Below are 21,773 nucleotides of genomic sequence, written 5' to 3'. Positions count from 1 at the left end.
TTTGTATTTGTTTCAAAGGTTCCGCAACTCGGGTCAAATGTTGTTCGACAAGCTTCGCCCGCGGAAAAAAATTATTGACCCCGAGCTGTCGATATGATTCTACAACATTACACAGTTACTTTACCCCATTAAAGCTTTACCCACGACAGCAAAAAAGTGGGCATCAACTTGTCTGAAACAAGAAATGAACAACGTAACTTAGCTCGGTTCTGAAGGTATTCGAGTAGGGTCGCGGGTCGAGGGGTGTCAATAGCCATATAGGGCAGCTTCTGGCTATTGACACCCGGGTGTCAATAGACACTCCGATACAAATAAAAATGAAGACAGAGCCATAGATTTTGAGAGCGCCGCCACTGTTTGGGGTGGGAAAGTAAGGTCACCATAGGTCAATTTTCACTTGTGCATAAACTGTTTACATCGGAAGGATCTCGACACTCGCTGTATAATAGCAATTAGAATTAGGACCCGCGCGCGTTCTATGGATTATTTTTTCTGGTTATGTGCCTCACATGAGATGGGAATAGGTATGATAAATTTTCCTTGCTTATACGAGTTGTTGAGTGATTCACGGTCATTCCGATCGCTGGAAAGTTACAGATTACCATGGCGTGGTTGACCTTTGACCCGCATAACAACTCACGCTACCCCGCCAACAGATAGCGTTTCCACAGCAAACACATACATGTACACATATATGTACCATTACCTTCATACAGTCAGCTGAGCTAACAAGGCGTTTCAAGGCCATGCAAAGTGAAGGCAGCGGTTTATGGGGTGAGAACACCGCCAAAATTATCTTGAAAACTTTATTTAAACTTATCTCATTATTATTATTCCATTGTTTGGTGATTTAATGATAATTATGTCAGTATTTGGCCATTATTTTGCAATTATTTGATCATTATTATATGGAAATTATCTTGACATGATTATGAACTTATTTGGCAATTCGGTTGTTTTGACATTATTCAGCATTGATGTCTTGATTTGGAACTTATTTCATCATTATTATGCCATTATTTGGTGATTTTTTATATCATTATTTGGTCTTTCTTATGCGATTATTTGGTCATGATTATGACATTGTCTTGATATTATCTTGACATTATTATCTTGACATTATTATATTAATTGTGTTCTTTTGCCATTATTTGGCATTGATGTCTAGATTTACCGTAGAACTTATTTCATCATTATTATGCCATTATTTGGTGATTTGGTCATTTTTATGTCATTATTTGGTCTTTCTTATGCGATTATTTGGTCATGATTACGACATTGTCTTGATATTATCTTGATATTATCTTGACATTATTATGTTAATTCTGTTCTTTTGCCATTATTCGGCATTGATGTCTTGATTTAGAACTTATTTCATCATTATTATGCCATTATTTGGTGATTTGGTCATTTTTGTGTCATTATTTGGTCATGATTACGACATTGTCTGGATATTATCTTGATATTGTCTTGATATTATTATGTTAATTCTGTTCTTTTGCCATTATTCGGCATTGATGTCTTGATTTAGAACTTATCTTATCATTATTATTCCATTATTTGGTGATTTGGTCATTTTTATGTCATTATTTGATCTTTCTTATGCGATTATTTGGTCATGATTACGACATTATCTTGATATTATCTTGATATTATCTTGACATTATTATGTTAATTCGGTTCTTTTGCCATTATTCTGCATTGATGTCTTGATTTAGAACTTATCTTATCATTATTATTTCATTATTTGGTGATTTGGTCATTTTTGTGTCATTATTTAGCCATTATTATGCGATTATTTGGTCATGATTACAATATTATCTTGACATATAATAACTATAGATCATTAGGAATGAATCAAAAATTGAACTCCGGTTGAAGTCTTGCATCTACAGTGACATGTAAAAATGTTTTATATTTTATTACATTGTAAATAAGACATAACAACCAGAAAACTAGCTCCTGCAGAAGCCTTAAGCTTGAGAATATATAGGGGTGTCGGAAACAGGGATGTTGCAACATGGAGCACGGTGTTGGAGCTTTAGGGCGCGGGCGGTCACCATCCACTGCGTCCGCATTGGCAAAAATTATCTTGAAAACTTTATTTAAACTTATCTCATTATTATTATTCCATTGTTTGGCGATTTAATGATAATAATGTCAGTATTTGGCCATTATTTTGCAATTATTTGATCATTATATGGATATTATTTTGACATGATTATGAACTTATTTGGTAATTCGGTTGTTTTGACATTATTCAGCATTGATGTCTTGATTTGGAACTTATTTCATCATTATTATGCCATTATTTGGTGATTTGGTCATTTTATGTCATTATTTGGTCTTTCTTATGCAATTCTTTGGTCATGATTACAATATTATCTTGATATTATCTTGATATTATCTTGACATTATTATGTTAATTTGGTTCTTTTGCCAATTTGATTAATTTGAGTATGTGACCCGTAAGTGGCTAACCTTTTAAACAAATACAGAGTTGACTAAAAACACTATCATTCTTGCCTTTTGTACGTCCCTGAAAGTATCAATTTTTATGAGGTCACCAGGTACTTTTTGTTACATGATTCAAAGCAGCAGCAAGCCCACTCTCGACCATTAAAGGGACATTATTTGTATCTTTTGACCTTATATTATTGCAAACGAGTAGTTGATAATGTTGTTTGACTTATTGAAAAATGTCTTAAAAACGGTCGACCATAGACAACTTCCATCCTGTTTGCGTACACTGTATAGAAAAACCTTGGGTCTGAGGTTTATGGTGGGCTACTTTTAACCTCAGAGTTGGCAAGGTTGACCTGGTACCTGCGATCAGACCACACTGCTAGCAGTTAGATAGCAGTAGATAGCAGTTAGCAGTGCACGTGTGGTCTGATCGCAGGTACCAGGTCAACCTTGCCAACTCTGAGGTTAAAAGTAGCCCACCATAAACCTCAGACCCAAGGTTTTTCTATACAGTGTACGCAAACAGGATGGAAGTTGTCTATGGTCGACCGTTTTTAAGACATTTTTCAATAAGTCAAACAACATTATCAACTACTCGTTTGCAATAATATAAGGTCAAAAGATACAAATAATGTCCCTTTAATGGTCGAGAGTGGGCTTGCTGCTGCTTTGAATCATGTAACAAAAAGTACCTGGTGACCTCATAAAAATTGATACTTTCAGGGACGTACAAAAGGCAAGAATGATAGTGTTTTTAGTCAACTCTGTATTTGTTTAAAAGGTTAGCCACTTCACATACTCAAATTAATCAGAGAAAGTTGTGAGATATCAAAATTTGAAAAACATAGTTTCAGTAAAATTGTTAAATATTGATACCAAGTGATCTTGTATAAGGTTTGACAGCTCATTACTGGCACTTAGGAGCCCCTGAGTTCATGCAGTTTGAATGATAGTATAAACCCTTTACCATTGAACTTTGATCTGGGGTACATGCTCTCTTCAGATCCCTTTGTTTTTACTTTTCTGAAAGAGGATCGCCACCTTGAAATATAAGATGCCATTCATTACCGTCACCTGTACCCAATTTTATCTACCAAAATACAGGGCATGTACATCTTTTAGCAAAATAATCTAGTTATGCTACTACACAGCTATTTTAATGTGCTTTGGATCATCAGGATTTTCATTGTCTTATTTGCAGAAATCACATTTCATAAATGGATCGACTGACATATATAAAATGCAGGATTACCTCTCAGTGAACAATTTCCTGTCGTACAAGTTGATGTAATTTACAATATGAAGGATAAAGACGACATGTACGCTGCCAATCAAGAAGAGGAACCCTTGAAATCTGACGAACAGCCTGAGACCATACCGACCTACAGGGTTTACAAAAGAAGATGGTTTATACTTTTCCTAGTCACACTCCTAACGGATTCAAGTCAGATGGTAGGTCTGGTGTCCTCAATTCAATCTTTATTTTCTAATGTACAGTTCTACTAGCTGGACTTTGTGGTTAAACTGAAAAAGTATGGCTTCAAAAAATGCAGTAAATCTCAAAATCATCATGGTAACATTCACCAATCAAATTGATGGTTTTAAATTTTTACTGATACTTTGCCAAAGATCCTAAGGGAAGTTGAATCATTCTCTGTTATAATCTAGAGAGAAATTTAGAGGTCACCCCGATATGCAAAGTTTTCACATTAGAAACAAATCACCTTGTATGTGACATAGACATAGACCCTAAGGTCTATGATCCATAACCGAAAATTCTGGTAACTTATGGATAATGGAGAGGTCAAAACTCAGGCCTCCAGGTTCATTCTCATACCTTGACCCACTGGCATTAATTATAGTATCCATGTGTAACTAAATAGGTAATAATTTGAATTAGATCATCTGACAGGATTCGAAAGTATCACACTCTTTGTGTCTAAAACCACCTGCTTTTCAGCTCAAACAACAAATGGCTGTGTTGGTGGTCTGTTGGGACCTTGACCTCTGTTATCCATGAAGGATTTGAAATTTTCATGTAAATACATGTATTGATGGCCATTTTGAAAGATTTAGACCAACTGTCATTCGATCACTGCAAATTTAATCAATGGTTTCAGAGGTCAGATTTTGATTGTTTGATATAAGCAATAGAAATATCGCATCTTATGTGACATTTATGGGTCAGTACAGAGACAATGAATAGCTATGTGCAGATGCATTAGAAATAGCATTTTTTTTCTGCAAATACACTGATATTTTTTTTCAAATTGTGATTCATATAGTATAATTTGTAAATATTATATAATATATTATTGCCTGAATACATGGGTTTATGTGCCAAAAAACAGGTTACAATTTGCCCAACACAAGGAGGGCAAATTGTATGTCTTCTGCTGCGAGGGCAAATAAACCAATGTATTCAGGCAATAATATTTTTATTACATGCCTCTTCACAGTTAATTCTACATGGCATTTGTTAATAGCAGTGCACGCATGGATATTTTACATCTAGCATTAAGCGTCTAACTTGACGTCAAAAACATCAAAGGCTTTCACTGGACTGGGTAACTATGGAAATGGGTCAGTGCATCATTCACACAGCCCGCTAACTCCCCTGATGTTCCCATTCAAATCGATGCACTGACTTGCACTCATATCGCGGCATGTAATAAACTGTCAGGCTATCTCTTTGTGAAGAAAATAAGTACTAATAATATAAGCCTGCTCCCAGGAGCAAGGGCAATTTATTGTTAAGATTTTATGAAATGAGAAAAAACGTGAGTCAATATCAATTGCCATATATTTGTTAATGCATCAAGCAACAGAAATTTGTTTTCCACACTACTACTAATTCTATCAGTATTTTAGAAATTGGCAAAATTTGATTGTTCAAGTGTTTACAGGGAATGTTCATTCACAAATTATGAACTTTAAATTTATTTGTATGCCCGCCCAACATTTTGACCACATTGCCCGGAATCACTCGACTTTTGTCTTCTGCAAGCTTTAACAGCCTAAAGGAAGTGTTAGGTGTGGTATGTTGTATAGAAAGACACAAGTTTATGTATCCATGGAAACTAGTGTGACTCTGTCACCACTCCATGATGACGTAGCTGTAAATTCCTGTGAATTCCTGTGAATTAGTGTTTCACCCCTCAAAAGGACACATACACATGTAATCAATGTTGTTTGACGAATTTTATTTTGCAGCTCTGGTTATCCTTCAGCCCTGCAGCCACTGCTGTAGCTGAGTACTACAATGTATCGGACAAAAGCATCAATTTATTTTCAATGATGTACCTGCTTTTGTCACTACCTTTGGGTTTGGTTGCCACGTATTTGTTGGATACATATAGTTTACGACCTTCTGTAAGTATTTCATATTAACACAAAACTGCACAGAACTTCTTCAATGAATTGATTAAGTTCCAAATTTTATCCAAATGGAATATTATTTGACCTGCAAATAATTGAAAATTGTGAATCAAGCTGCCAAGGAAATAAAAATACACAGAGGTAATAATCTTGCACTCTGTACTTTGAGGTTACTAATTAATGTACATCAAAATTGAAAGACTCAAACATTTCCTTCAAGATTCCTCAAGGTTAAATCTAGCCATTCTCTTTGAAAATATGAGTAAATATTAGGGGTCATTGTGCAAATTTTTATACCAGATAAACAAATTACCTAACATTTACCGATATTTGATATTTAATATGGCCACCAGCCCTGTGTGAATTCTATAGGGAAAAATTAAAATTTTAGATTTTCAAAAAACTAAGGTGGTGAAAATTTTTCTTACTCCAAGAGCTTCCAAATGAGCCCCAACAAGTGGTAGATCAGAAAAGCATTGTAAAAAGTTGAGAGTCCAAATATCTATCTCCAAGGCGCATTCAACCTTAAGTTGGTTTGAGATGTGGCAGCAGTACCACATAAATTAATAATTACTGGTATGTTAATTCCTTTTAGTGAATGGACAGATAGATCATATACTGAAATGCTTGTAAACTGAATTTTAATGAATGGTCAAAAGTCAAAGTTGCTTCTCTGGAGAGATAATGAAAGGATGCAACTATCTTTGTGTCAATCGGTTGTTGCTTTGTTTTCCAGATACTGCTTGGTGCTTGGGTGACAGCCATAGGCAGCATTGTCCGCAGCATCAGTGTATTGCCGTTCATACCAACAGCCTGGTCATTTCCCATGGTGTGCTCGGGCCAGGTCATCTGTGCCATGGTTTATCCAATCTTCATCTCCTGCCCGACAAAAGTGTCAGAGAAATGGTTCAGTAGCAATCAGCGAGCTTTTGCAACCATGGTAGCATCATGTGGGTTTGGGTCCTTCATCGGTAACATAATGCCTCCCATCATCATTCAGAATAGAGGAGTGCCATTCTTGGTAAGTGATACACTTAGTGCCATACATACCGTACATGTACATACCATGTTAACAAGGTGAACGCGTAGAATTTCCATATGGGTCTGGGAGGGGAACTTGAAAGTTTCTTTCACAAACTGAGTATCAACACTTTAAAACTCATGAGAAGAAAAGCTTACGGTTCTCTACATTCTGTAATCCTATACCCTAAGATTCAGAAATTCTATAGCAAGGATCAGCTTGTTCAATATAACAATCATTAAATGAATATTAAAACAGATATTTGCATATGTTGCAGTGATATATATGCAATGACCATGAAATGTAAATTTTTGTATGAAACAGAAAGTCTCAGATTGCTATATAGAAAATGACCATTAAGTTTATTTTTTGTGCCAAACAGAAAGTCTCAGATTTTCTCTGACAGATAAAACATAGTCTCCACCAATGCGACTTCTGCATATTGACTATTGAAACCATCATTTGACATGTACATGTATAAGCTAAGCTGTCATAAAACTTTCTATTATGTATTGTATGATATCTTCCACATATTGTTAAACAGTTTGATGTTTTTGATTACTCTGCAAAGCTGATTGTGTATTCAATTCCTCCCGTGCTTGGGGCACTGATGGCTACCTTTTGTATGTGTAGTAGTGCGCCACCAACGCCGCCGTCACCGAGTGCAGCTGTACAGATGCAGCCATATTGGATTGGACTTAAGCAGGTATTTATCTGTGAGAGAGATATAATGCATCAATAAAAGAAAAAAACACACTTCTGTGTATCACTGATGTTCATTTTTGTTGCACTTTCTTATATTTTTTAGTCCCCACGGACACCGTCCGGGGGGACTTATAGGTTTGGTCATGTCCGTGCGTCCGTCCGTACGTCCGTCCGTTCACGCAGATATCTCAGACATGCCCTGGTCAATTTCTTTCAAACTTTGCACAAGGATAGTACCCTACCCCATACAGATGCACGTCGATTTGTTTCACAATGCGATCAAATTTGGCCGTGTTTAGAGGACTTTTTAGTTTACACCTCCATAGACTCCCATGTATAAGTCAGTTCTCCATAAACTCCCATGTATGAGGCCAAGAAAAATACAAATTTAGTTTCTCATCGTATTCATATTGCAAAAAGGATGCAGTGACAGTTTTTAGTCCCCATGGATGAAGTCCAGGGGGCTTATAGATTGGGTCATGTCCGTCCTTGAGTCCATCCGTTCACGCAGATATCTCAGATATTTTGACAAAATGTCACGTGACCTCGGTAACCTTTGACCTCAAATATACATATTTGTCCATAACTCAGTAACCACAAGTGGTTCACACTTAATATACATGTATGGTATGATGGGAGACCTTATGATGCTACATACTGTACCTCATCAATTATGTGCATATCTAATTCTGAGCAAGCCAATAGAGCTGGATGTCTGATTTTTGGTATACAGGGATAACTATAGGATAGAAATTTTTTGACCAAATGTCATGTGACCTCGATGATCTTTGACCTAAAATATACATTAATGTCAATAAATAAGTAACCACAAGTGGTATGTCCTTTATATTTAGTAGGATGGGAGACCTTATGACAACACACGCTTTACCTCATTAATTATGCACACATCTAATTCTAGGCAAGCGAATAGAGCTAGAGGTCTGATTTTTGGCATATAGGGATTAATTAGCAATACAATTTTTTTTTTAAATGTCACGTGACCTTGATGACCTTTGACCTTGATTATACATATACATGCATAACTCAGTAACCACAAGTTTTATACCCTCCAATTTTGATAGGATATTAGACCTTAAGATGTCACATCTTGTACCTCATTTATTATGCACATATGTATTTCTAGGCTGGCCAATACAGCTAGAGGTCTGATCTTTTTTCTGATTTAGAACCATAACTTAGACATGCTTCATGTGTTTCAAATTGGGAACAACGACATAGACCATAATGTGCCCATAGATCTCAACATATACACTCCAGTGATACTTCTTAATTACCACATTTCCCTGCCCCATCAAGACTAATACTCCTATTACAAGTGGGGACTATGTCATTGTCAATGACTTGTTATTGTAAAAAACATAAGAAGTAAACCCAGCTTTCCAAATGAATTTGGCCACTAAATTATATTGATACTGGAATATCACTAAATTACATTTAACAGAAATGAAAACTTTGTTCATTCTCAGGTTGTGAAAAACAGGTCATTTTTGATATATGTTGCTATCATGGGTATTTCTGGTGGGCTGTACAATACTTTCGATGTGATTGCAGAAGAAATGCTGTGTACACAAGGATATACTCCAGTAAGTCTGTTAATTACTGTAATTGTAGTAATTAATAAGTTGTCATTCTTTAATGCTCTTGCTGACACCACTACAACCTTTGTAATGTTTCATTGTACGGGAAGCACTGTACGTTCCTATATATTCCTGAAATTAGATGAAATATTTTTCCTTATCTAGCATCATTGTCAAAAGGTATCCCCATGTTTGAAAATCAGGAACGTGTACTATTTATGTAAAAAAGTAAAAGCACTCTCTCTAGAAAGATGTCAAACGTGTTCTGGATGTTGGGGATAATGTTGTTTACAGTCCAGTTTTGATTTCTAATTGATCCCCACAACTTACAAGTATTTTGCCTTTCTTTATTTCTGTTGTTCTTACTGTTTAGACATTCATTGGATTGGCTCTTGGGTTGCAGTCAGGCATCGGTTTCATTGGCGCAATATTAGTATCACTTTTTGTCGACAGAACAAAACTGTTTGAAGAGAGTCTCAAATTCACACAAGCAATGGCTTCAGTCATCAGTATCTTAATGTTTGTGGTAAGTATTCTTTTCCTACTAGCCCCAGATCGGTCAGAAAAACTTTTGTCTCAGCTCTTTTGCTATTAATGGGTACTTGCTAAGTCATCAGAGCTGTTTTGTTGGGATTAGTATATTTTTGCAGGAATGTTGTGGCAAATTAAATAAAAATTACGTTGAGTCCAAAATAATTTTTAATAAACACATATTGGTGTGGTTGCCTTACAGATCATAAAAAATTACTAAAGACTGCCAAGATAATGATATGTCTTACAATTTTATGAATATCCACCCCTATGAATCATAGCTGAATTCAAGTCTGAAGTCTCAAGTGACAGCGCCCTCGGTAGACCTACATGTAATTTTTAGCAGATCCGTAACTACATCTTTTCCTAGTTGATTCTTGGACCTGTAGATTTGCAATCACCATTGCTGCAGATCAGTTAAAACTATTGCAACTGTATTGTAGGTTAAGGGGCAACCATCAGGACATAAACTCCAGACCTATAAATTTATAGAGAAATGTAACTAGATTGAAAAGGGAAAATAAGTTAAATTCTGAAAGAGAATATCAATGTTTTGATTTTAATACTGTAATTAACCATCAACTTCCCAGCGACAATAATCAGTAGACTAAATAATGGATTCATTGATAAATTAGAATGCTTATCATGTATTTTGAATGGCCAGTACGTTGTAACTGTTTATGATTTTGTTTTGCTATTTTGTTTTTAATGTCAAAAACAGTTTCTTGTTCTAGCCCCCCAGAGCATGTTAGGCTACACATGAGTACTCAACTTGATCATCAGCTTTGCCTGCACATGTCAAAACTATATTGTTGAGTGTTGACATGTGAATTCCAGTCAGGGCTAGAAGTCAAATATAAACAATAACATTGCATTTTACATTTAGAGATGCCGTGTTGATGAGCTGAATAGTGGATGTGTCAAAGTACTTGCAATCGACATGAAACAAAAAAAGTGAAAAAAGTTACATCTATTGGCCCTTTAAAAAAGTTTTAAATGGTTATTTTCATTCTCTGTGTAGGCTTCATTCATACCAAACATGGAAGCTGTCATTCTCATCGGTATTATTTTGTCCGGCATCTTTTTCTCTGCCACTTATCCGGTCTGTGTAGAGCTGGCAGTTGAAACCTCATATCCAGTGGCCCAAGGCACATCTGTTGGTCTTCTCATGATAAGCATGTAAGTAAAAAGTAAAGAGTACTGTAGAATCCACAGCTTCATTCCTCAATGGCCTACTTGTTACTTTTACCATTTTTTCAACAATGGCTACTTTTCTGCTTAGGGACCGTCTCAGATGTCGCAGAAGTTCAAAAAGCAAAATTTATTCATTCAGAGGGGGAGGGGGTTTGACCTCCATTCAATTAGTGAACTTAGCTTTCGCACTTTTATTTTTTGATCACAAGTTTTCGTGTGTTTATTTTAAATTAAAGAAAAACTGCACACGCGTGCCAACAAATTTGTAACTGTTTCCATCTCGTTTGTGCCCCAAACACAATTTACCGATAGTAACATTGTATCCTAAACATTTCATTCATCAAATTATACAAAGACAAAAAGTATCATTTTTTAAAAATGTGCTATTTATAAGCGTCTTCTCTAACCACTAGATGTATTTATTCTCACTTGTTATGCACCTGGTCATACTGTAGTCGTTTTAATATGATTGAACGTGCCTGGGCCCCCTTGTCAAAGTTTCTTGCTTATTTACCGCCCCTACCAAGTACACACTGCGTGTCCGCAAAGACAAAGAACAGCACAGAGAGTACTCAAATCTGATCTATTACTTTAATTGTAATGTGGCAAGGGGAATACGTCTTAAGTAGCTATAGCAAAATGCAACATCGTATTCTCAGGCAGACATGAACATTTCGCACTTTTGAAGTTTCGTTTACGGGAAGGGGGGAGGGGGTTTTGATCTAAACGAAGTTATTTCGTTTCTTGAACTTTTGCGACAATCTGAGACGGTCCCTTACTGGCTCCCCATTCACTTTAGCCTACCCTATCTATCTCCCCATTCGACATAAAAACGTTCTTCCAAATTGTTGTGCCATCATTGACACATTAAATTTTTAGCAGAATTCCAAAATTTTTGCAATTCTCACCACTGTAGATTTTAAGCTCCTTTCAATTTGCGCATGTTTTTTTTTATTATCACAGGCATATGCAAGCTCTTATATTTACATTTCTTCTTGAGTCACTGGGTCGACCAATGACAAGCTATCAGAAGGTTCATCAGAAATGTACTGTGCATAGTGACAGCCATGCAGTCCCTGGTAGTTCAATGCTTTCTCTCTTGTACCAAGCAAAGAAAAATGCGTCAGAACCTCAAGACATGACAGGTAAATCAGGCACACTTTATGATATATCATTGATTGCCTGTTGTTTAGTGTAAATTGCTAAAAGTCGTGATAAACCAAGGGTTTGCACATACCTGGAGTCTTTGAAAAAATGTTGAAATCTTAAATGTCCTGGAAAAGTTAAATCTACTAGTGTCCAAAACGGCTTAATACCATGCTTTGGTGTTGTCACACAACTACTCCTGCAAAATTGTGTTTTCCACCTAATTAGCCATGGAAAACTGCGTAAATAACTGAGCCGATATTTTTGAATTTTTCAGTGACTGATTGCATGAATTTGCAATGGTTATGGAAATGTGCAAGCTTATTGCATCTACCAGCCCTGTTTTTTGTTCTTCAACAATCGAAATTAACTGCAGGGGCTGTGAACTTACAAAAAAAATTATGCTCTAAAGCAGCGTATTACAAAGCAGAAACAAGGCTATAATACATTTACTCATCCGATGTTGCATTATTTTGAATTTATGCATATAGATAATAATTGTAATAATATCATCCCCATTTTCTACATTTTCCTTAGTGGCCATGATGGTGTATTCTGGACTGCTGTGTTTCCAGTTCATTGCCTTGATGCTGTGTTTCAAGACAGATTACAAGCGGCTGAATGCTGAAAAGTTACTCCATGCTGAGGGGGATCCTTCTGTCAATGCAGAAGGCTTGCAGAACAGTGAAGTAACTACTTGACTCTGGTTTACTGCATGCACAGACTCAAAATGAAATTATAGGATCAATTCAATTATGACTGCAGTACCATATACACCTTAGTGTCTATATAATTATAGTCTTCCTGAAAATCAATATAGAGCAACAAGGATGGTAGCACTCTCTTGATTCTTACAGTCATATCGTCAACCACTGTGTATGGTTGAAATCATACACTAGTGAGAGCAGAACAGTAAAAATAACATGCACTCAAAGCTACCTCATTTGTAAAGCTCAGGTTACATGAAGTATTACATGTGTCTGTCAGTACTTTTCCAAATTTTTAAGCACATTATTGCATTTTTAAAACTTTTTATGACAATATTTTTAAAAGGACTTCAATTCTTCCACTTTTTTATACTTTCATAGAAATGTAATTCAGAACTCAAGTATGGGTATAGTGCAGGTTACATAAGTACATACTATTATCCCCATTGATGGTTATCTTGTTACTTCCACATTCAATTCAAGTATATTCAGATTCATTTCAGACCATTAAAATCATATCAAAGAAGATTACTGGTATACATTTCCATTCCCACTTTGCTCTGCTCAAAGTGCGTATGTTCCATAATCAAGTGCAATATTTTGAATTTCAGAAGGCCATGAAGGAATTTGAGTGCAGTATAAGCTCAAAATAGTAGATTTTGAAACAATTATTGGAGTTGAAAAGATTGTCAGAAATGGATGAGAAAGTCATATCAGGTAGTTATGAGATGCAACTTGATGAAGTTTATTCCAGGCACTGGGTTTTTATTAGTTTCAGCATGTTTCCCCATAGTACCACAATCTAAAGTTACTTATTAGTTTCAGCATGTTTCCCCATGGTAACCACAATCTAAAGTTTAATTCAAAAAGGTGGAAACAGATGATAATATCCCATTCAAGTTGCAATATTCAGTACATGATTTTGCTCAATGAGCACTACACATACCACACTTGAAACAGAGTTAGAATTAAAGCCCATGACCAATACCAATAATTTTTTTTTGTTCTTCATGTATCAGCTATCTGTCTCACTGAATATCCATTGTACATGATAGACTCTCTAATCATTCACTATTTATTTATATTCATTTTTACACTACTCTAGTTACTGTTACCTGCTTTGCTGTAAAACTGAATCATGGTTATTTCAACATACTTCATGGAGCAGTCCAGACTGCGTACATATATACTTCAGATGCACACACGCACACATGCATGCGCAGGCGCACGCACAAGCACACACATACACAGAGTAATAATTAAATGCTTACTCAAAAACTACATTTACTTTGTTTTCCCACAATTGTAATTGTTGCAGCTAATTTGTATCATTTTCATCACATTGCCAGTACACTCTGTATCAGAAATTTAAATAAATAATTTTTGGTTAAATGATTGATCACCATAATAATAGAAGGGCAGTTTCATCATCCAATGCAGGGTTGTCTCGTCCCCTCTAAAAACGGATGCAAGTGTGGGATTGCCCTTGTACAGTTTTGAAAAATCAAATACGACCATTGAATATTTTCACAACTTTCCATAAACAGCAGTCAAACTTCCTCTAAGAGTTTAAAGAGGCAATATTTTTGTAACTGTTTGCTGTTTTTAGGAAAAATGAAAAATGGATTTGTAGTAAAAACTATCAATGTGAAAACTGTTATGGCATAATCCAGTCTTTCGAAGTTATCATACTCAGTCTTACTCTTTGATATTTCTTTTGAGTCATTCTGTCCTAAAAGTGTGGAAGGTTCAGAATGTTAGATACATTTGTCTTGTACTTACATTTTACAGAACTATCAAAGAAATAACACAGAATAAAATTCTGAACAGCTATAACATCAGTTGAATGTGAATTTCTTCTTACAACCAATTGAATCAATGTCACTAAGCTGCTTGATATTGACAACAATCGATGGACCAGGAGTTTCTCCAAATGTTCTCATGCAGTTGTTACACAAGGCTCCACTGAGAGCATTAATGGTGAATTATAGATGTGGCAGGCAAGCAGATAAAGGACAGTTATCAAAATGATGTAGTTCTATGCTATGCTGCAACCTGCAGGCAGTTTAATTTCAAAATAAAACTATGTACAATGTAAATGTCACCGAATTTTCGACATAGTTGACACAGAGAAATATAGCCATTTCCAATGCTACTAGCTTTTTAAAAATTTCACCAAATTTGGATCACAAGTTATATCCCTTATACTGCCAGCCCTTCACTTCTCCATCTGCAAAGTCAGTAGGGAGCAGCATTTGGCCAAAACCTAATGCATATTAATCTACTTTGCATAGTACATGCAATAACTGGTTAAAGGGACTGTGACCGCTGCACATTTTTGATAAAACAGCAGATATTACTTGGTTATCAGGGTAGAGGATCTTTCTGCAAATGTATCATATACTAATTGAAATTTTAGAACAATATATGGTCATTTAATAGTATTCAATAGTTCATCGAATTCAGTTAATACACAGAAAATGTTGAATAAACATGCTTCAAGATGTAATTCCTCAGTCTCATTATAAAGTAGTTTCCCATCTGCGTTTTAACAAACCTGTCCAAAAACACTATTGAGCTGATTAGTTTACATGCACATAATATTTAGGTTGTAAGGATAAAATAATGGAAACAGACATGTAGAGAAATATATCTTTCTCTGTCAGCCACAGATAAACAAATTGAATACTAGATATTACAAAAAGTCAATCACCCAAAATAGACTAAAAGTCTAATTGGTTTGGCCTGTTTTATAAATGTTGACAAAATATGCATAGTGATATTCAGTACTTAGCATAAATGTAACAATAAACACTTTTTTCTATGATATTCTCTTTTCTATTATATTGACATAACAGTATTTTTAAATGATACACATAGTAACTTTACATCTGCAGAAGGAAACATGAATTATTTGTATATAACTTCTTTGTTTGTTAAATGCTTCTTTCAAAAATATAAAATTGTTTCTTGATTCTCTTGTATTAGAATCCAAGTCCCTCCATTTACAAATATTTCAATTCTTTTTAAGACATGATTTGTGGATGGTGCTGTCCAAAGATCTACGTTGCTAAGTGTTTGCTGCAATCTGTACAGCTATTATTTATTTATTCCCAGTAAGACCATCAGCCCTTTGTTGTCAAAAGAAATTATATAACGAATATACATCTGGTTATAGATATATGTTCAACTGAAATGACAAAAAGATTACTGTACAGATCTAACTTTTTCATTTCTTTAGAGCATAAACTAAAACATTACAAATTTTGCAAGTGACTTCAGTGCTTTTGCTCTGTAAAAGATATTTAAATTTCTCAGTTGATAATAATATTCTGCTATGTGTCTGGTTCTAAAGTCACTGGAATGTAGATTAACTAGCATGAAGTGAATATACTTTCTCTAAATTTTCATGTGTTGTCACACATTCTAACTCTCTGATCTTCTGTCACATGATCATATCTTCACCTTTCGATATTAAGGTAGTGTGTGCCTTGAAAGTTCAGGGCTTAAACTTTTGAACTTTTTTTAAACTTTTTTCATATATATATATATATATATATATATATATATATATATATATATATGTATATATATATATATAATGCTAGATAGACAAGATTACAAGAGTAGGAAGACTGTAAGTGCTTGTGTAGAACTTTGACTTAATTTGCATGTGTGTAGACGGATAGACTATATATCGCTGCATATATATCTCTGAAGATTGCTAGATGCATGAAACTTAATGGTAACAGATATTATTACTTTATACTTGAAGTAATTTGTGTGGATACTGAATAAGTAGAAGAAATTTAACTTTGAAATTTATCCAAAAATATCAAATAACAAAATGTACTTTACTGGAAGTTGGAGGTAAGATTGGTGCATGAGTGTGCAAGACATTTGATTTTTTGAATTGTCGAAAATGTTGATTCACTATATGGCAGACTATGAAAAAGTATGAACAATTTTCTTACAAAACTTGATATTTTTGCACATGTGCATTTGTAAATGTTTCACAATCGATATAAAGGTACTTAATTAGAATAAGGTAGCATATGTCTACTAGAACTTTGATTTTGAAATTTCATTTAAAACTTCTATTGATGGCAGTCTAAGAAAAAGCTATAGTGAACATTTTTTGATACCAAACTAGCTATATCTTTGCATTGAGTAGAATAGGGTGTTTGCATATGCTGATGTGAAAACATACATGTTATTTGAATTTCACCAAAATATATCAATGCATTTCATCATGGTAGCCTTTTGGTAAACTACTAACAATTATTCCCCTGCAAAACGTGCGACATCTGAGCATTTATATGCATATGTTGTTGAAACATTGACTTTTAGCTGTAATAAGTTCCCGACAAACAATAATAATGCGCTCTGTACAATTACAAGCTAAACTATAAACGAAGGTAAACATTACAGCTATTGATACTTGTAATTTTGAATAGCTAATTGTACTTCAAGTAGTTAATAGAATTATTATTGTGGAATGATCTCTTGCATAAAAGTAATTATTTTATAGGTTAGAAATATTCTTTTGAAAGGTCAAAGGCCAAATCAGAAATTACATTATTATTTATATGTCAATTAAGATATTATTGAATGGGAACTTTTTCATTCAATGATTTACATGTCGCTTTTGAAGTACACTGGCCCTCCCCTTCTTTAATTAATCTTGCTTCTTTAATGATATCGCTCATTGGTTTCAGACATTCCTTAATGGGATCATTCTTACTATCTACATCACTATTGCTATTTGAGATGCCTCTGGTGTACAAATTCTCTGCTGATGCAGCATCAATATCAGTTGTGTCCATAGACTCTGTCAAAGGTGCTTCTTGTGTGATGTCTGTTGATGCATTGCAGTCCACCATCGTCGTGTGCGTGAAATCTTTTGTAGGTTCTCCATGAATGCTTTCCGAGGATGTTGAGAATGCCGTGTTGAGGCCCGGTTCTATGATTGACCTTCCATTCACTGCTGATGATTGTGCTACCACCTTCATGTGTGCATTTGCAATGTAGATATTTTGTTCATGTTGCTGGCTCTGATGATGAGCATCCATGTTGTATATTGTATTATTTGTTGATCTTTCCCCAAAAGGAACACGATATTGAGCACTTCGTCTCCTGGTCATCATGTAGTGGAAGAAGTAAATAGCAAACAGGACTGCAACAATTGCAAGAATAACGGAGACAGCTAGCATCCAATTTATCTTTCTGGTTGCAGTCCGACCTTGTGGTAGAGTGTTGTTCATGTAGTCTTTGGAGGTTGTTTTAGTGAACTGCATGTTGAATAGGTGTGTCAGATTTGTCAAACGTGGAAAACTTTCATTTTTCAGTACCTTTCTGTCGTTAAAGGACATATCCAGGGTTGTGATATCACCAGCTGGTACTGATGTCAGACCCTTATTTAAACAATTTACAGAACCATCACTGCAAGTACACTTACTTGGACAGGCCGTTACCATGATGATACTCACTGCAATTAGCAATGGGCAAGCTAGGTCGATTTGTCTGACTTTCTGCATCTCCATTTTGGAGTGATGTGTCACAAATGAAAAGTTCTGAAAAAATGAAACATAGTAAGTTACTCATGGATTATTCATGTAATTTCATGGCAAATGTAATATATGGTACGTATGGGGCTTTTGCTTACTGTGAGAACTTTCGTTTTTGTATCTAATCTGTTATTTTGTTTAGTTTTTGAACGGTGGGTATGAAAATTCTCACATTTTAGGGATCTTTATCATCAATGGATTTTTATTTGCAGCCTATATAAAGTGCCTCTACTAATATAGCGCAAAGCAGTTTAATGTTATTTGCATGACCGGTCAGCGCTCTTAAAATCACAAGTTGCTGTGGTTGTACTGGACAACAGAAAGAACTCACTGACCCCCTGTAACCAGCAAACAAAACATAAAATCAGCAAACATGGCAAGTTTTCTGTGCGAGTCATCAGCTTTTATTCCTTCGTGTAGCACCAATGCACAGTCCTGATGCAAACATTGTCATCAAGTCAAGTGAATGTGGAGTTACTTTTATTGGACACAGACTTGCTTCAGTACACGGGAATGACATGCTTTGACTTATATCTCTAATACATGGGGAGTGAACATTTTCAAAAATGTTTTGATTTTTGCATTGTCTGCAACTTGAAAGAACCTTTGGACATATGAAAACCTCTGACAGGTGTAAATTGTTTCGTGACTAGATTGGTAACCAGTGCGTGCATGCATTACCGTACGTTTACTACACATAAAGGAACCTGTGTGTCTTAACTCTTTTATTAATGTCCTTAGTAGTTACGTGTTGTGTTTAGCTACCCTTTATAGCTATTCTACTAGTGATTGCTTACATTGCTATGTATGAAATGCCTGCAATGTCTCTTTGGTGATATGATTCTGCAAACTTTAGCACAATTGCAAATTTTCCGCCATCTTTTCAAAAATTAAAAAACGAAAAACTGGCAAGTACCTTTGAGTGTATGAAGTCTAAACAATTTAATAAACTCTGTGTACCCATACACGGAACAGCAAGATACATCTCTTATTGTCATAGATATTAGAAAAGAATGATGTTGCTTTTTCCACTATCTTCCCAACGGGAACTTGCAGCTACACAACTAAATATAAAAGTAAATTAAGTAAAAGTTCTACCTACCGAACCTTTGGAATTTTGTCTTCATGCAACGCCCATCTGACAGCTTGCAAAACAACCAAGTCAATTTCTGTGTTGTCAGGAAATGTGTAAACTTTTGATGATTTTGCAAGAAGAGATTGCTTCATCAAATGCCGTAGAGCTGTGCTTTGTTTTGTCGAGTCTGTACAGTCTTGCAGCTTGGCAGGAGATGCAATACCGTAGGCCCAGCTTTAGTGCTTACATATCAGTGTAAAAAAAGATTCAAGGACTGGTTTATAAATGGTGAAATATACAATAATGGGCAACACTACAAGCAGCACAACTGTGTTATTGACATGCAAATACGCATGTATTGTCTTCAGCAATTGTAAAAGTATAATTTTTACCTACCAAGATAAGATGACTGTTCTATGATTGGGTGAATTGGCAAAACAACATTTCCGATTGGATGCAATTTTACTTCCTGGTCTGTCGTACACTTTTTAGAATGAGCACGATAAAAATTCCCCTATTGTCAATTGTTAAAAGGGGGAATTACAGTTAGTAGAAAGTTGACCAAATATGGTCAGTTCTTTCAGCGCTTTGAGGTCATCGGAACAAATATTCCATGAATTTTATGAGAGTTCGAGAAATATTTCAAATGTTCGGTGATTAATTTAAATTATATTATATCATGCTACCATGCGCCATTCTGTTTGGACGAGAGCGATGCTAAAATATTGTTTTAGCACTGATAGCGGTGGTAAAACGGGCCCCTAAACCAGCATTTTTGAAAATTGCCCGGTCGGTGCATTAGGGACTGGTCAGTTTCTTCAGCCTGGGGGGGCCGGTGGATTCATGGGGGGGGGGTTCACCCTGTTTTTGACTTTGGTGATAGGGGGGGGGGGGGTCACCATGTTTTTGAAATGCCCAATAGGGGGGGTCAGTGTGTTTTTGAATTTGACACACAGGCTCATCATTGCCTAAAATGCTAGTGTCAGCCACAAAATTCATCATTCAGTTGTATTTTTCGGCGCGCCCTTCAGGCGCGTAACTTTAATAATCAGTCATATTTTTCAGCACGCCCACTTTAACATATCAAGCATACATACATCATATCTGTATGTTCAATATTTTTCAGCGTGCTCTTCAAGCTCATTACTTTAATATATCATACATCTTTCAGCATGCCCTTCAGGTGCATGACTTTAATATACAAGGCATATATATCAGAGATATCAGGATGTTTCATATTTTTTGGCGCGCCCTTCGGGCGCCATACTTTCAGAGATATCTTGATGTTTGCTAAGTGAAAGTGTACCATTATGAAATCTGCATTTCATATGAAAAGGATGACAAATTCCTGATACTTTTCTGTTCTCTCTGTGAGAATTCAGTATGAGAAAGCAGCATGCACAAATATTTCACAATATATATTTGATACAGTGACTTATTTTAGAGATAGAAAAATGACAAGATATCTTTCCTTCTCATTGATGCAATTATTTTCCTTTGTTTCATAGGTTTTCTGTAGAAAGATGCTTTTTTATGAACAAAATAACAGTTAAAAAGGCAGTTTTTGTCATTATTAGCTGTGCTTTTATGGTTTCAATGTTACACAAGAAAAGGTCCTCTCAGACACTGTACACATCAGATTTGGCTAAAAAAGCTCTCTATGGCTCCTCAGTAGATTTAATTGGATGGTTGGCAAGTCTTAACACCCATCAAAGTTTTGATTCACTGCTTTTTCCTCTTTGATATTAATGATTGACATCCATTTCTGTACAACAGTTCAGGACATCTGGTTAAGCAGAGAAAGTGTGAAATACATTCACAGCTCATTCAAAATACAGCTCATTCAAAATGTACTGTATTTAAACTTGAAGATTGACACTTTGAAATTCCTATCTTACAACTGACATGTCAACAATTTCACTAAAACATAGAATGACTATTTAAAATATAAATATATGTAAAATGTAAAATATAATATATATATATATATATATATATATATATATATATATATATACCGGTATATACCAGTATATATATATATATATATTATATATATATATATATATATATATATATATGTCCATCTTTTGTTTTACCTTTGTCGCGCCCGGGGGGGGGGGTCACCCTGTTTTAGAAATTTGGAATAGGGGGGTCACCCTGTTTTCAAAATTTGGAATAGGGGGGGTCAGCCACTTTTTGACGTCGGCAAAAAATAATCCACCGGCCCCCCCCCAGGCCGAAGAAACTGACCAGTCCTTAGAACGATGTGGCTCTGAACTTAATCCGAAACAGTCCGCTTTGTTTCAAAGACCGAGTTCGAATTTCGATACAGAGATAAAGTATGGTTCTGTAACTCACCTCTTGGTGAAAATAAGCGGTCTA

General features: G+C 35.4%; 1 protein-coding gene across 2 annotated transcripts; it reads left to right on the top strand.

Moving 5' to 3' along the window:
- Window positions 1-388: 388 nt before the first annotated feature.
- On the top strand, window positions 389-14,582 carry LOC139120465 (solute carrier family 49 member A3-like). 2 transcript variants are annotated; one of them, XM_070684915.1, is made up of 10 exons: window positions 389-524; window positions 3,668-3,918; window positions 5,680-5,838; window positions 6,581-6,865; window positions 7,437-7,571; window positions 9,058-9,174; window positions 9,542-9,694; window positions 10,721-10,878; window positions 11,857-12,038; window positions 12,577-14,582. In XM_070684915.1, the coding sequence occupies exons 2-10, from the start codon at window positions 3,766-3,768 to the stop codon at window positions 12,738-12,740; spliced, it is 1,506 nt and encodes a 501-aa protein (XP_070541016.1). In that variant the 5' UTR covers window positions 389-524; window positions 3,668-3,765; the 3' UTR covers window positions 12,741-14,582. The 2 variants fall into 2 exon arrangements, with proteins under 2 accessions (XP_070541016.1, XP_070541017.1); XM_070684916.1 differs by lacking the exon at window positions 389-524 and adding an exon at window positions 682-774.
- The last annotated feature ends 7,191 nt before the right edge of the window (window positions 14,583-21,773 follow it).

The sequence above is a fragment of the Ptychodera flava genome, chromosome 20, assembly GCF_041260155.1.
Source record: "Ptychodera flava strain L36383 chromosome 20, AS_Pfla_20210202, whole genome shotgun sequence".
NCBI lineage: Eukaryota > Metazoa > Hemichordata > Enteropneusta > Ptychoderidae > Ptychodera > Ptychodera flava.
The sequence above is the reverse complement of the archived record's forward strand: the minus strand, read 5'-3'. Positions and strand labels throughout refer to the sequence as shown.